At 34.3% G+C, this 17,560-nt stretch overlaps 1 protein-coding gene across 4 annotated transcripts in view; it reads left to right on the forward strand.

The window, feature by feature from the left end:
• Positions 1-17,560, forward strand: part of LOC149795994 (uncharacterized) — a 202,870-nt gene that overhangs the window by 27,869 nt on the left and 157,441 nt on the right. For all 4 annotated transcript variants that reach the window (XR_016422472.1, XR_016422473.1, XR_016422471.1 and 1 more), the window contains exon 3: positions 1,341-1,616. Coding sequence is in view for 1 of the 4 variants with exons in the window: in XM_089965910.1 (XP_089822036.1) it covers positions 1,370-1,616 (247 nt within the window). In the remaining 3 variants the exon portion in view is untranslated. The remainder of the gene's footprint in view (positions 1-1,340; positions 1,617-17,560) is intronic.

Consider the following 17,560-nt stretch of genomic DNA (forward strand, 5'->3'; position numbering starts at 1 on the left):
GATCAAAAACATGTGATAAAGATTCAGCATCCTGTGCCAAATATTTAGCTTGAACATTTTTTAGTTTGGAAATAATTAAGGAGTAAGATTGAAATCTTAATGGAAAGAAAGTAAATTAACCAATGGGTTGTCAGGGTTGTCAAGCCAGTCTTTGAAATGAAACATTATAACTGAATGCATCTCTCCAAGTGGGTACTTGTTAGAAAAATCGAACTAGCCTAAACTGATATGATTTAGTCACTAGAAATTTGTGAAGAAGACCAACAGGACTTGCTCTGGTAGGAATGTTAATAAATTACACTGTGTGAGAGTATTTGCTACTTTATATATTTAAAATTTGTCTGAAAGTATTGTTTCTCCACACAGCTTTGTTAATATGTTTCGATTGGAAGAAAATGTTCGAATTAAATTTTCCCCACTTGTATTTTCATGGGTGCATGAATGCATATGGGTGTATGAATGCATATTCAAAAACACATTTCTTCCAATAAGTGTGATGAAGAAATGAAAGTTTTATAGTACTAACTTTTTTTTTCATGGGAAGACTTATATGTAAGATGATAGGCATGGAAAAGTTAGAAAATTCAGATTGCTAAAAGTGGTGATGAAATAGTCAGATATTGGTAGTACAGTGGAGACAGTTATTGTTTATAATAACAAACCTTGTTGCTTGTTTATTTGTTTAAAATTGATACCTTTACTTACAAAATGTTTTCACTAATAATGTGTTTGTAAACAAATAGATGGATTAACGTTTTTAGGTAAGTGAGACAACACTATAAAGTAAAAACTGTACAGGAGAATCACCCATATGATTGGCTAAGCTGGCTGTTATTATGGAGCTGACTGCTGTAAACAGCCACCTTGCTGTTTATTGGAGTATCTGGCATGGTACAAAGCTAGTCATTATAAGAAAAGCAGTTCTAGACAGCTGTCACAGTATGTAAAAGTGACAGATTTTTAGACCATGTGATATTTGCTAATAGAAAACTATAGTACACCCTCGTTGTAACACCGTCTGTGGGAGACATGCAGTATGGTACCTTTTAGTGAAGCAGTCTTATGAAGTATAATTTGCAGCATTCCATCATTATAACATTGTCTATGACAGTCACGGATTGTACTGCCTTTAATGAAGCCATCTTATAAAGAAGTATATGGTACTTTTAATTTTTACTACCACATAACTGTGCCACCTCATTAAAGAAATGGTGTTATAATAAAGGACTCTAAAGCGAGGCAGTGCCATATATGGAATCCTGTATGTTGGGTCTGTAAAACTAACAGAACTGGTCATCAAAGCAGGTTTGACTATACTTGTACTTATTAACACCTTTCAGCCTGAACAGCCAAGGTGGCTTCCCGTGGGATGGAGCTGTCATCATATGATGATCTGCTGAAGCAAGTTGAGAGTCTACGTGTGGAAAATAAAACCCTCCAGCGAGAGCTCAAGGACAATTCGAGTCACCTAACAAAGCTTGAGCACGATACTTCTAACATGAAAGATGTTCTCTTCAACTTTCAAGTAGCCATGCAGGAAGACGCTGAATTCAGCTTTTCCGATGATTCGATGTGCAGAGAGCTTATGGCTGAAGGTGCTGATGTTGGCAGTTTTGGTGAGTTTTGCTATACCTTTGTATCATCGGTATAAATGTTGTGACAGGAATAACCCATTGTATGCAGTATTATCTGTCTTGCATTAAGTTTTGTCCTAGTTTTATAACACAGTACTGTTCCGTCTGCATCTAAGAAAGTTTTTAAGCTTGGATAATTGGAAAATTGTTGAAGAGAGTTATGGTGCAGTGAAATTTTTTATCTTTAGGTGTTGCAGGTCTCAGATTTGACTCTGAGTTTTCATTCTTGGAGCTTGATGTTGTGGGCAAATGACTCTTTGAGTCATAGGCCAGTCATTTGAAAGCAGAATTTTCAAGTGCTTGAGTCATCTAATTGTTAAGGTGTTTTTATGGATATGGATGATAAGATAATTTGTATTAATGAGTTTGGGATAATTTGTATTTATTGCATTTGGGATAATTTGTATTTATTGAGTTTGGGATAATTTGTATTTCTAGAGTTTGGGATAATTTGTATTATTGAGTTTGGGATAATTTGTATTTATTGAGTTTGTGATAATTTGTATTTATTGAGTTTGGGATAATTTGTATTTATTGAGTTTGGGATAATTTGTATTATTGAGTTTGGGATAATTTGTATTTTGAGTATGGGATAATTTGTATTTAGTGAGTTTGGGATAATTTAAGTCTATACTTTGTATTTGCTGAGTTTGGGATAATTTAAGTCTCTAATTTGTATTTATTGAGTTTGGGATAATTTAAGTCTAAATTGTACTTCACTGAGGGTAAAATTTATGTAAAATACAGGTGGAAAAGCAATACACATACCAGTGTGATTGTTTTAGCTTCACGATATGTAGATTTCGAGAAAGAGGTTCAATTTGAGGTTTCTTAAAATACATGCCAGAGGTAATTGATATGACTTTCACAGTATACAGACTTCGAGAATACCACTTTATGACATTGCAAAAATTGGTGTTGGTTACATAAATATGTAGATCTGTTATTGTTGTTTATTTGTTATTTTTGTTGTTATTGTTTTTTTAATTGTTGTTATTGTTTTATCTTTATGGCAAAAAAAAGGTTATATCATGCTAAGGCAAGTAAAGTAATGAACCTTGCCCAAGGACACACCATATCAGCTGATTTGAGCTGAACTAATGATGGGAATCAAACCTGCATCCATCAAGTCACAAATCCAATACCTTAACAACTGTGCCGCTGCTGCTTCAGTTGTGTTTGTGAAGGAGTCCTATTATTTACACAAAAGATTATTGTTCAGTTGAGCATTTATTTTTAGCTCCATAGCAATTATGAAATCCATTCAGATTGGTTATCTATTAAAAATAGGGAATTGACTGTGTCATTTATCAAGGGCTGTGTATGAAGACCCATTATGTAGCAAACTTAAATATATAAAGACCCATTGTGTAGCATACCTAAATATATAAAGACCCATTGTGTAGCATACCTAAATATATAAAGACCCATTGTGTAGCATACCTAAATATATAAAGACCCATTGTGTAGCATACCTAAATGTATAAAGACCCATTGTGTAGCATACCTAAATGTATAAAGACCCATTGTGTAGCATACCTAAATGTATAAAGACCCATTGTGTAGCATACCTAAATATATAAAGACCCATTGTGTAGCATACCTAAATATATAAAGACCCATTGTGTAGCATACCTAAATATATAAAGACCCATTGTGTAGCATACCTAAATATATAAAGACCCATTGTGTAGCATACCTAAATATATAAAGACCCATTGTGTAGCATACCTAAATATATAAAGACCCATTGTGTAGCATACCTAAATATATAAAGACCCATTGTGTAGCATACCTAAATGTATAAAGACCCATTGTGTAGCATACCTAAATATATAAAGACCCATTGTGTAGCATACCTAAATGTATAAAGACCCATTGTGTAGCATACCTAAATGTATAAAGACCCATTGTGTAGCATACCTAAATATATAAAGACCCATTGTGTAGCATACCTAAATGTATAAAGACCCATTGTGTAGCATACCTAAATATATAAAGACCCATTGTGTAGCATACCTAAATGTTATATTCCTTTTAAAAATTGAGCTGAAATGCTAGCAGAATAAAAATAATCACACTTTTGATGGCCAGGGAATCTGAGTTAAATATTTTGCACATACTAATTTGTAGACATTACTTTTTTATACCTTCATCTTGTTGGTCTTGAAGGTGAGCATTACCTCATAGGAAAATGTCTCTTACCTCATTGTTAGGAAAAGTATCTCAGCATTACCTCATAGTTAGGATTGTGTCCAAGTATTACCTCATAGTTAAGATTGCATTCAAGTGTACCTCATAGTTAGGAAAGTATCTCAGCATTACCTCATAGTTATGATTGTATCCAAGTATTACCTCATAGTTAGGAAATTATCTCATCATTACCTCATAGTTAGGATAATCTATGAGTGTTACTTTATGGTTAGGAAAGTGTCTCAGCATTACCTCATAGACAGGAAAGTGTTTTGTGGTTATGAAAATATGTCTTCGTTACCGTATATACTCACATATAAGCCGAATAATTTAGGAAAAAATAAAGCCCTGGATGGGGGGGGGACAGCTTATCTGCAGGCCAATGCTTAAACTTGACAGTTTTTAAGTATTTTTGCTGGCTATTAAAATGGCTGTAAATCTTGGAACATGAAAAAATAATTTTTTCTGTGTCCTAAGACATGTACATGTAAAAAAAATAATTGTTGGTGTTTTGACACTTATTTAACTGTTATAAAGTACTATGATTGATTTTGTTATTATTTTGCATGTGCACATTTTCTGATTTCTCCAACATGAAATTACATAAAGGTAATACATACTTCATAATTCATGGGCCAGTTGAGTTTAGCCGGGAGACCAGGCTGAACTATAATGTACATTACTTACGCAGTGCAAAGTGTGCCTAGTGTCACTTAAATCCTCCTTTATTCCCAAACATATTAGATGCATATTTTACTTTATTCATTATTTCGACCAAATTGCATTCTTCCACATACCATTACAGCTAGTCCTTAACAACTGTTTCATTTACGTTGAATCACGCGCTCATGAGTTGCTTATTTTCAATGATCTTACAAACTGAGGTAATTTTTATGAAAAGGTACACACATTTAGGCACATAACCAGCATAACTTACATGTTCATGAAGAGTGGTAATAATAAAGGCCAATGTGGGTATGTGAGAAAGCTTGCCAGTAGCTTCTTGTGGGTCGGAGGTTCTTCACAGGGTTTTCAGGGTTTTTCCTCCACCATTAATACTGACTGCCATGCATAGCCTATCGTGTGCTGAAAAATGGCGTTAAACCCCACAATAACAATAATAAAGGCTAAAATTTTCATCATAGTCAATTAAGATCATCATCAATCTACTTTAGTTTTGTGTTTTGGCTCAACAACATCGTAACTTTCCACACAAACAATGTTTGTGAGTGTTTTCATTGAACATAACCTGCCTTTCTCAGTTGGAGATCATTGACAGTGAAAGAGCATTTCCCATTGTAATGAAATATAAGACAAACTTGAGTGCCTCCTAAAATTTGCATCAATTTTAGTTACCAAGAAGCCTGAACTGTTTTGAAAACAAATTTACCATTGCCAGATTGAGGAAGTTCAAGTCTGCCACAGTATCATATCGTGATAAATAGCATGAAGTTTGTGTATATCAATACATTTGGCTGCAAAAAAAATTGTATGTGTAATCAGAGTAAATAATGTTTTAGTTTTATTTCGGGATTTTCTTATACTGGTAATGCAGTACTGACCATCAGAGCAGATGGAGTTAGTGTCATGGTATAATTTTTCACTAATTGTGTTCAAAATTCATTAATTTGTATCCCTTTCTTCGCTAATTGTGAGACCACTCTTTATTCCAAATGCCCATCTTATCCTACTTTTTTCAAAGGTTCATCTGTCTGTTTGCAGTTCATAGCAGTCTACCTAGATCTACCTTAGATCCGAGACCATAAAGTCTAAAATCCAGACACAAAATTGGATTCTGACCACGGTGGAATTTTGGGTGGGCAAAATTGGGTTAAAAAAATGAGGTTTTCCTATTATATTTTGTAGTGCAACTAGAAATTCCAGATTATTTGGTATCATTGTAGAGCTACATCTGTCTACCTTTCTACAATACCACCCACTTTAGTGTATCTTACATGACCTTGATGCTACAGAGCTCGGCAGTAAGCTACTACCTCCTGCCACATAAACTTGTCGCCAGGGGTTAATAGGTAAAGTTTTATACTCATCGTGTTTGTTGGCTTTTGGCCAGCATAATAAAGGTAGATACTTCAAACAGTTCTGCTTATATTATATGGCATTATTAAATATAATGTTCTTGGTGTGTTGTTATTGATTGAAATAACCTGACATGCTATGTAATTAGGACTAATTTTAGCCTTTGAAATTTATTTCCGATAACGATTCTCAATGGGCAGTTAATTAAAGAAGACGTGGTAGCTTGCTAATTTACCTGCTTTATGTTTATCTTGTTGAAACTTTTCTATGAAGGCCTGCCAAGCTAGCATCAAAGAATGGCTTAGGTGTATGTCTGTGAAAACATACCTTGATATTTGTTGTTTGCACACGTGCATGGTTTAAAATGAAGCTTGAAATAATTTATAAACAGGTAGATTTACCCAATAGAACTGTTGATAATAATTTCTTGTTATCATCATTAAAACTTGGTTTTTGTTTTCTCAGAATGGCTTGTTAAGTTTTCCCTGACCATTTTTGGACCATCATCATTTCAGTCAGGTCTGTTTTCATGCTGAAATGTTGGGGAGGGGTGGGTGGGTGGTGGATAATTCCCTCCTACATCTGTAAAAAAAGGAGAATTTTTCTTGATACAGGATGGAATTAATGAAGAACTGAAGGTAGAGCCTGCAAATATGAATTTCACACATGATTTTTTATTGTGATTATTTAGACATTTGTGTGATTATTGCCTAATTAATTGTTAATTAATTATTTAATTTATTATTAATTAAATTCTGATCAATTAATTGATCAGAGATAAATTTATACACAATATGATATTCTTTAATTTAGATATTATCTAATAAACAATCACTTATCGCAGTCCTGATGTTTCAAGTTTTAGCCTGTAAATTAAAAACTAAAGATTCAGTTTATACATTTAAAGGAAATCTGACCTTCAAAATGTTACCCCTGTATTAATTAGTATTACATTCTGATCAATTGTATCAGTTTTCAAAGGTTTTGCTAATTAGATGGTAAGAGACAGGCCAAAATATATGTAGCACCGAACTGCACCATGTTGGATGTTTTAAGGACATAAACATTCTCATGGAGTCTACATTCGTCATACATGTATTTGCTTTTGCAATTATGTATGTACTAAATTTTGGACAAGTTTATTCCTTGAAATGGATGTTAATTAAAACATATTTATGCAGAAGATTTATATGTTTTGTTAAGTGGTCAATTTTTTTTCATGGATGTGTTATACAAGTGTTATACAAAATCAAGAGCGATAAATCCACATTTCTCAATTGAAATCCTTTAGAAAATCAACAGATTTTAAAAAAATAATTAGAAAAGTAAGTATATTTATGTATGAAAAATACAGATAATAATGGTACTACTTTTCTGCATGACATAGCCTGTAGCCGGTAATGTTAATTTGTATTTCATAAGTAGGCCTGATGCCAGTCATGTTAAATTGCATTTCATAAGTAGGCCTGCAGCCAGTAATGTTAAATTGCATTTCATAAGTAGGCCTGCAGCCAGTAATGTTAAATTGCATTTCATAAGTAGGCCTGCAGCCAGTAATGTTAAATTGCATTTCATAAGTAGGCCTGCAGCCAGTAATGTTAAATTGCATTTCATAAGTAGGCCTGGCACCTATGACGTCAAATTGCATTTCATAAACACAGCATGTATATTGATCAATGACAATGTATTATTTGACATTGGTATCTTGCATCATAGACTTCATGTTTTAACGAGTAATGGCAGTATTAATCAGATCAAGTATTTGGATTGAAGTTGCTATATCTTTATGCCATTTTTAAACAAATAAAAATTGAACAAAACTGAATACAGTAGAACCTGTCTTGAAAGACCACCCCTTCTGCTTACAAAATATGGTTTTTCAAGACAGGTGGTCTCTCATGACAGGTCATAACACTATATAACCATTAAATCTGTGCAAGAGAACCTGGTCTTTCAAGACATGTGGTCTTTCATAGCAGTGGTCTCACAGAACAGGTTTTACTGTATGTGTTGATTTGTAAGAAAAAATGAAGCCGTCTTACTTGCACTTAATTACTGGCATATACATGTTTCTGTCTAGCACATGACATCTGGCCATGTTAAATAAAACAGTGCTAAAACAACAATAACTGGACGTCCCAGTTATACATCACAAATACAGAGCCCTCTACCAGAAAAGGTGCAACCTCCTGTGACAGACATTAAGAAATTGAGGTCCAGTCTTTCCAGTACTGGTAAATTAGTTGAGCTCAGAGATGTAATAAAGCTGACTTTATCTGTCGAGTGCATATTTATACCTTAGCCCAGAAATGTTGTTGTTGTTGTAGGGTTTAACACCATTTTTCAGCACAAGATAGGCTATACATGGGGGCCAGTATTAATGGTGGAGGAAGAAACCGGGAAAACCCCGGAATGAACCACCGACCCATGAAAAGCTACTGGCAAGCTTTCTCACATATTCACATTGGCCAAACCATAGCCCAGAAATATTGTGACACTGTGTATATCTATATGTACAACAATAGGCACAAATGTGTTGATCCACTTAAGTTTTTCATTTTATTCAGTTTTCATGCACCTTAGTGGGACATGAGGTTCCATGAACATATTTTTTATTGAGGTTGAATCAGCCTGCAATATTTACCCTTGGACCTTATTGATGATAATGATGATTATGTGTATATATTTATAATAATAATAATAATAATAATAAGAAGAAGAAGAAGAAGAAGAAGAAGAATTTTGATGTACACGAGTTACAAAATGCTAGATAGTCTAGTCATATTATCTTGCAGAGCAGATTTGATTTCATACATTTAACAGGCTGACATGATTTATGGCTTTCATATCTGATGCAGACATTATAGAAATATCAACTCCAACGAAATCAATCCATAATTTATTTTAGATGTCCATGAACATTGCATTTATAGAATTTGACAAGAATTTTTTCTTTCTTTTTGATGTGTGTCAGGATATAAGAATAATAGTCTTTTGACATAATGCCTGTGATAATTTCTCTATTTGTTCTGTGGTGGTTATTTTTCATAATTTGAGTTTATGGCATATATTCCATTTGTAAAGGAGAAATAAAAAGAAGGAAAATAAAACCCTATGGACCATAATTATACAAAAATGAAAATTATTGTATTCAAGACTTGAAATAATCATCAGTTGCTATGTGTGGTAAGTCAGGGGTGGATGATGACCATGACAGTGACAAATATAGTGAATAGTGTATTCATCTCAAATGCACACCTCAATACACGCACAGTGTGCTTAATGAAAACATACAGTATTGAACTTGATACATGCAGTATGCTTAATGACAATGTACAGTATTTAACTTGATACACGCACAGTATGCATGATGAAAATGTACAGTATTGAACATAATATGCAGTGTGCTTAATGACAGTGTACATTATTGAACTTGATACATGCACAGTGTGCTTAATGAAAACATACATTATTGAACTTGATACATGCAGTATGCTTAATGACAATGTACAGTATTTAACTTGATACATCCAGTGTACTTAATGAAAACATACAGTATTGAACTTAATATGTGCAGTGTGCTTAATGAAAACATACAGTATTGAACTTGATACACACACAGTGTGCTTGATGAAAATGTACAGTATTTATAGGTTACTGGGAAAATATGAACTCATTTTTCGAATGGAAATACTGCACGACCTTGGGAGTGCAGTACATGTATATCCATCCGACAAAACGAGTTCATATTTTCCCATAAAAATGCAGTAACCTTTTTATTATATGTTAATTTTTTTATTCTACCTAATGCTTAATTATATTGACAAAATACACTACAAGAAACAAAGTAACTGAATGTATGCCGTATTCCAAACTAAATATGCAAACGCAGATTCATTGTTACACAACAACAACATTATTACTGCGCACATAACTCCGCCCAGATAAATTTGAATTTAGTCGCGCGCTCGACATAACTTTTGAAAGAAAATGGCGTGTCTAGTTAAAATTGAAATTTGGAGTCATGTTGTGAATGAATGCACATTGCAACAACTTTTCCATTTGATCTGGAATGAATAGATTTTGGTATTTGTTTTCAATTCTACAAAATTTTGTGATTATGGACTGGATTTATGTGACAATTCCACATGAAATACATCAGATTGAAGAAGCGAGGGAGAAGCGTGTTGACATCTGCAGATGTGTTTCTGTTTCTGTCATTGAATTTTTTAAATCATTATGTGGGGGAAATATGAAGTCTTTCAATTGCAGTTATCAAAAAGATGCTATTGAATTTAATGCTTATTTCATTTTGAGTGCAGTAAGGAGTATGTAATTGTACTTAAATGCCAAATTACAGTGCAATTTTGAAATGTGTAATCAAGATTGAGAACCTATGCCATGGTTCATGTAATTCGGATTTGCATAACTAAGAAAGTACATTTTGAGGAAATTCAGGATGTAAAACTGTAAGTATATTTTTTTGTCATTCTTATCACCAGCTAAAGAAGACAGTATATGACTTGTCACTTGTATGTTATTTGTAAGGACCCTTTCTTGGGTCTGTTGTATAGCTAGCCTAAATCGAAACATTGTATCAACAAAGTTAACGTGGAATGTTCCAAAGTAGCTGGTATGTGGCAGTCCATGAAACATCTGCTTTAGTTCATTCAGAAACTAATTTAAACAAACACAATGTAAAGCGCCTACTACACAAGTGTACATGATTTGTTTACAGATCAAAAGTGCTGGCGTCTGCATCCATAGTTCCTTCATGCACGTGAATGCAATATGTGTATTTGCATGTGAGTTCAGTATCGGGTAATATTGCACGATTCTGACAATGTAAAGTTAACAGAAAAAAAAATGAGCATATAATAAATTAACTTGATACATGCAGTGTGCTTCATGAAAACTTAGTCATTCATCATTCAGAATTACAAATTTTGCTTTAGAAACCCAACAGTGTTACTTGAAAATTTTCACCAGAAATTCACAAGAAAAACAATGTCCAGAAATTGACTAAAAAAAACAATGATTTTCCAGAAATTCACAAGAAAAACAATGACTCTCCAGAAATTTTCTGAACAAAAAAAAAGAGTAAACATTTTTTAGAGCCTCATCATCAGGAAAAAAATAAGACAGAATGACAAAGACCTTTCACACTGGCCACTGTGTATCATAACCCCACAGGTGGATGATTCAGGGTAGTAATGATTGTGCTAAACTGGAAGCAGATCCATCCCATAGCAGTATAGGCCTTGTGTGGGTTTTCACAGCTGATGATTTTGATGACCTTGGTACCACAGTGGCAGTGTGACAAGTTCATTAGTCTGGTTTATATTGGTTTAGTCCAAAATAACTCAGATCCTTTCCACCCCATGTTTGGTATTTTGTCATTAAGGAATTTATATGAGGATGAGGTCAGAGCTTATTGGCTTATTGAAAAATTGGTCTTGTGGAAATGTGGTGTTGGCATAGGGTAGCTGCTGACCCCATGTAACCTGGCTGATGTCAGGCAGTCCAATGGAGATCTAAATAAGCCTGTTACCACATTCAACAATACTGCCTCTAACAGAGACTTCAAAGAAGTAAATACAACCTTTGATAGCATGCCACTGTGGCATTGAAAAATTACAACACTTCCATCCACCATATTTTCATCTATGATAATATGTCACTGTGACATTGAAAAATCACAACACTTCCATTGACCATATTTCCACAGGTACACACAGGATTAGAATTTCATGCCAAGGAGTGCAAAAGGTCAACTTCATTTTTGTCTGACACTGTTCTCAGGATTGTTAGAGCAGACTGCCAGGTTAAAGCATTGTAATCATTATGTAAACATTTTTTTTCATTCCATTTAATTGAGAGAAAAAAACAGTGAAGCAGGAGGATCTTTTAGATCAACTTTTTTACTTGGGGCATAACTAACTAGTGAAAAAAAGTTACTTCTGATGTAATGTTGGAGTTGACGATACAATTTTAGTTTTATTTTTTTATTTTTTTAAATCGATTAATATTCTGTTGAATTCATTCCTGCAATGCACATCAAAAGGAAAGATAGCCCATGAGGGAATATTACCTGTGAGATTTCCAACAATACTTTAAGTCACAAAAGTAAGATTAATTAAAATTTTAGCTACTGGAGCTAGTGAATTATTTTCACTAAAATGTTATTCACATGAAAATTTTGTGATGAAAGGGTTATAACATATATGCAGTAATACTTGATGGATATCCAGACAGCTGGATTATTACATAACCAGACTTGTATAGTAGTAGCTGACATTTTGTAAGTGCCATATTATGTTAATAAGTGTGGGGATAGACCTTATGTCCATATGTCAGTTATTGCTACCCCTCCAAAACTTGATGTACACCACTCCTTTGATAACTCATACCCTGATGACTTGCAAACCTGGTTCTAGTGAGGGGTCAGGCGTGGATCCCATTTGTTAAACCAGAAAATACCTAAAAGTGTATTCCTATTTGTTGAAATGGAAGAAAATCACGACCAGAATTGGTAACGGAAACTGATATATCGCTTGTTTTATCATCAAAAATGATAGATAGGACCTGGACATTTTAATCAACATCATGAAATATCAACTTTAAAAAGAAGTCATTAATTTGTTATGTTTTCTTTCCAAATGACATTCTTAGTACACTGTAATTAATGATACTGAAGGAAATTTTTGTAAATGAAAATGTCACGCTTAGTGGAGGCAGTACTTTGATAAATAAATACAAATTAAATAATTTTTTTGTATCAGTTGAAATTTGTGTTCTAGTTCCATCTTTTAGTTCCTTTTAAGTGTAATCATCATAAATGCAATATGTCCCATTGTAATTAAACATAAAATATCCGTGAGCATTTCTCTGAAAACCTAATTAAGTGCCGACTGTGTTTTGATATCGGACTAGCGGAAACATTTGTTATATTGTTGTACTAAATAAAAGTTGGCCTTTTCTATTATCATGTTAATTATGTCTTTTGACTCTAATAAAGAAGGTGTAATAAACAAAAAATTTATAAGGCATACAAATCCTACATGCTTAAGAACCTGCGCCTCCGGATGTATGTTGGGTAACTCATTTCAGCTGATCAGTTGAACACTGTTGTAAATGTTATTGTGTGTGTAATCTAATTAAACTACCATAAATTAACCTACTAAATCATAAATGTGAATGAAGATAACAAGGCAACCAAGTGAAATGAGTGCTTCGTAAAATAATGTGCTTTGTTTTAGAGATATGGACCATTGTGGAGAAAACGAGTTTCAGAGAATTCTTGAATTTGCACTTAGAGATATTCTCAAGGATGATAAGAAGTTTCACTGTTACTTGCAATGAAATCATGGCATCAATAATTTACTAATTGAGCAATTAAAAAATTCAGTTTTGATGTACAGTAAAACCTGTTATGAGAGACCACCCTTTCTGCCAACCAAAAGCGGTCTCTCAAGACAGGTGGTCTCTCATAAGAGGTGTGTGAAAATGGACTGGTTTTCAGGGTCAATAGTTAGCATTGTTGAAAAATAAATAATACCCATACTCACTGTACATGCATCATATCCTTTATTCATGAATCTTGTTAAATATTGCATGCATTCCTCTCAAAATATCTTTATATAATAAAGATATACATCTATCAAACAGTGAGAATAAAATTTATATTTCAACGTCACTTTAATATGTACAAAAAATGAACAGTTAGATATGATGTATATATCTTATTTTATACACTTATTCACTTGTTCTTTTAAAAGAAATCCATTGTACTTCTTTGTTGACATGTTTTACTCAGCTATTTGGTCTGAACATGTATCTCAATTATTGCCTTTTCCGGAATCAACTTTCCACTTACTGGTATGTTTTTACTCCTTGCAACACAAAACCACTCCCATACTCGCTCGTTCAGATCTCCGTAAACTGTCTGTCGTGCCGTGGCATATTTCCACTGTGCTTGTGCACCTTTCTGCCATTCGTTTCTAATGGACTTCTTGTCTTTGATTACATTTTGAACTTGCGTTTTACCAACGCTTAAGCTGGCTGCTATTTTGCGAGTGGTCTCGCCTTTTTCATTTCTTTCAATGACATTAATCCTTTCTTCCAGTGTTAAAATTTTTCTTTTTTTTCAGCGGAGATTCTGCCGTTGTTATTAGTGTTGACATTATAAAGACTATCGGTTTTGATCAGGTTTTGGGGAATTGTGGAATAAATATATATTATGTACCAATGAATGAAACCAAAAGACATAATTAACTCATCAAGAAACAATACATTTATTCTGAGACGAAGTTTAAATCAACAGCATTATAGCTCAATAAACAAATGTTCCGACCATCTGCACCCACGTAAACAGATTGTGGCTTGTTGAAACACTAACAAAAGAAATAAAAAAATAATTTTAAAAAAATCCGGAAATGATTCTCACTTACTAGTATTAAAGACAATGAGCTCATTCACCCTCTAGGCATTATGGATTAACTGGAAAGCAAACGACATACTCAAACCAACACTGAAGCCCTTTCAAACGATTTCTCACTTGGACATAAGGACTACCGGCGTTTTGTGAGTTTTCATAAAGATAAAGAAAAAATACAAACCTGTAAATTGACTGCGTATATCCATCATTACTCCCTTTGATGTTACTCTTACTGGCTATTCACATGACTTCGGCACTACAATGGCGGTTAGTGACATGTACTTTAGTCTGGTTTACTGCAGTTTACAAATGACACCGTACGCTGGAGTTGTAAATTTCACAAAACTGGTACTGTAGCAAGACAAATTATTTTTAAATACTTTATTAGAGCAATCTTTGCTATTTATGCAGTCTTTGTTACAAAGGATTAAATGATGGTTAGAGGTGTTTATCCCGATATATGGTTGTTCAACTATAGTGTTATTTAATGTGCACTTTGTTTGCATACTACATTTATCCTGAGCTCTAATGTTTACAAAGGATTAAGTTAAGGCCACTGGTGTCAATCTGTTTTGATTTTTTGGCGATGCGGTCGTTTATAGCAGTGTCAAAATGCATATTTTGCCAAGAAATCGCGGTCGCTTGTCGCGTTCAGCAGGTGGTCGTTCATAACAGAGCGTTTATATAGTAAAATCGATCCATGCTAAACGATTGTGGTCGGAAATGACAGGTGGTCGCTCATAGCAGAGGTCGCTCATGACAGGTTTTACTGTATACAATTGTCTCACAAAATGTTTTTTTAATAAAAAAGAATCTTGTTTGGTAGTGCATCAACAGTTAGTCTCGTTCCCGGCTTCAAAGACTCCTTGCTTCAGAAAACTTGTACACCACTCTGAGAACCAGACTAATCAACAAAAACAAAAAGGCGTGATGTAATACACAAATGTTTTCATGTCCTGTGTTGGTTGTTGAAACCAGTTGGAGATGACGTCAATCTTTCAGATGCTGGACATTTTGAAAATAAATGTGATTTTTACAAAATAACAAAGAACTTCAGTAGAAAAAGACACTGTTCCTGTGGCCTAGTGGTTAGAGCATCCACCTCAGATGCAGGAAGTCGTGGGTTCGATCCCCGGCCAAGTCATACCAAAGACTTAAAAAAAATGGTACTAACAGCTGCCTCGCTTGGCACTCAGCATTAAGATGTTAGTGTTAGGACTGGTCGGCCTGGTGTCAGGATAATGTGACTGGGTGGGACGTCATGCTAGATGTCTGTGGCATGATGCCCCAGTGCTAGACATCACTATAAACTGCCACACTGCAGACATCGTAGCGATATGACTGAAAAATTGTTAATGCTATGTTGAAAATCCAAATCACACACACACACTCAGCAGAAAAAGTGCTTTATTGATAATTATTCTCGACGCGATTATAAAATGAGGATTCAGTCAGTAAACAGCCCAGTCCCCCAGACAACTCTGCGGTTCTCTGGATGTCTTTTGTCTAGCTGATTTTTTGTGAGTTCCCATGGTAACTTGTGCCCTCGCTTATAGTACAGTCTGTGTTTTTGGAACCCAATATGCGTGAGTTATTGAGGGAGAGGTGTACTTGGGGGATTGTTATAAAACTTTACACACATTCATCCCATGGTATATAGTTGGTGCTAAATAAACATGTTGATGCTATAATATTCAGTATGGCTGCCACAGCAGCCATCTTGAAAACAGTATTGCCACTTCGAATGGATGGCCATGTCAGCATGGGATTTTCACTGACAGACTTCCAATGATGTCTAATTGGTCCTACATCAACATCCTTCTTAAAAAAAATATATGTGTCTCATACATCACTTGTATTCTTTACTTAAAAATGACTTTTAAGTGAATATTCTTAATACTTGTAAGTCATGTGTAAGTGGCATGTACATGAAGGATTAGGATTTTAAATGCAAATTAGTCATTTCACTTACAAATCAAGTATTCTTCACTTATGTATGAAATGTGAGCTATTCACTTACTACACTTGTACAGTATGTCACTTTTTGGTTGACATAGGTGAATTAGGCATTTCACTTACAAGTGGAGTATGCTTACAGGTAAATGTGAAGTAAACTTACAGGTAAAAGTAAACTGCAAGTCATTCCCTTATTACACTTGATAAAAGTGAATTCCTGCTAAATTCAACAACATTGGGCTTTAAGATAAAAAGCAGCTCCCTTCCCTTTCTCCCCTTCCCCGCCCAACAGCTAATAGTGTCCTTATATAAATAAAGTCATCAGTTTTATAGAAAGTGAATGGCTTCGTACAAATTCTGACCTTATATAAATCTTTCATGTAAATGACAATTTATAAAATGTTTTCCAACACATTAGCCTGCTGATTGGAGATACCATTCTACATGAAACAGCTTGCTCAGTATCCAATTGTTATCCAAAATACCACAGAGAAGTGACAACTGTGATGTTTATTTATTTCCCAAGTAAATAAAAAATTTAGACCTGTAGGCCCGTGCAAATGAATTCAAAAGCATGCTTTGACTAAAGTGCAGGAGATAAAGTTCTTATTTGAAATTTAATAACCATTCTGATTCATCTTGTAAATGAAGACTGTCCCAAATTTAATCAGGATCTGAACCCAAGAATATTTTATATACTGTATTATGCTGGAAAGTACAAAGTAAAACCAGACAAGACTGCCATAGGGGACAAGCCGGGATAACATAATTCCATTGATGCGAACAACCATGGTATAAGTTCTGGAAAGGAAAGTGTGGCCTAAACTATGCACCATGGAAATCTTTTGCGTATCAGGAGTTTTGCTGTTAAAACATCTTTTTGGTATCAAATAATGTTTCACTGTCCAACAATAAATTATTTTTTTATGATTACATTCAGATATACTCAGTTGAATATTTAATCTTAAATAATATTCTTTAAAACCAATGGTTCCCAAAGTGGGCGGTACTGCCATATGGGGGGGGGGCGGTGGGATAACCAAGGGGGGTGCTAATGAATAATGCTTCGTAAGGGGCAAGGTAGGGGGTGCTGAGGATAACCAAGGGGTCAGTGGCCCAAAAAAGTTTGGGAACCACTGTTTTAAACAAAGTTATAGGAAGTAATTATTGTTTGGTGTTTGAAAAATATCCTTTGTAAGGTGTGTCAACAATGTGTGGGTTGTGTACGCTCACTAAGGTCCCCATTTTGAAATTTACACACACACATACACACACACATACACACACACATGCACCCACATAC

Source organism: Sinohyriopsis cumingii, chromosome 7 (assembly GCF_028554795.1).
Source record: "Sinohyriopsis cumingii isolate HCF-2022 chromosome 7, ASM2855479v2, whole genome shotgun sequence".
In the NCBI taxonomy this organism is placed as follows: Eukaryota; Metazoa; Mollusca; class Bivalvia; order Unionida; family Unionidae; genus Sinohyriopsis; species Sinohyriopsis cumingii.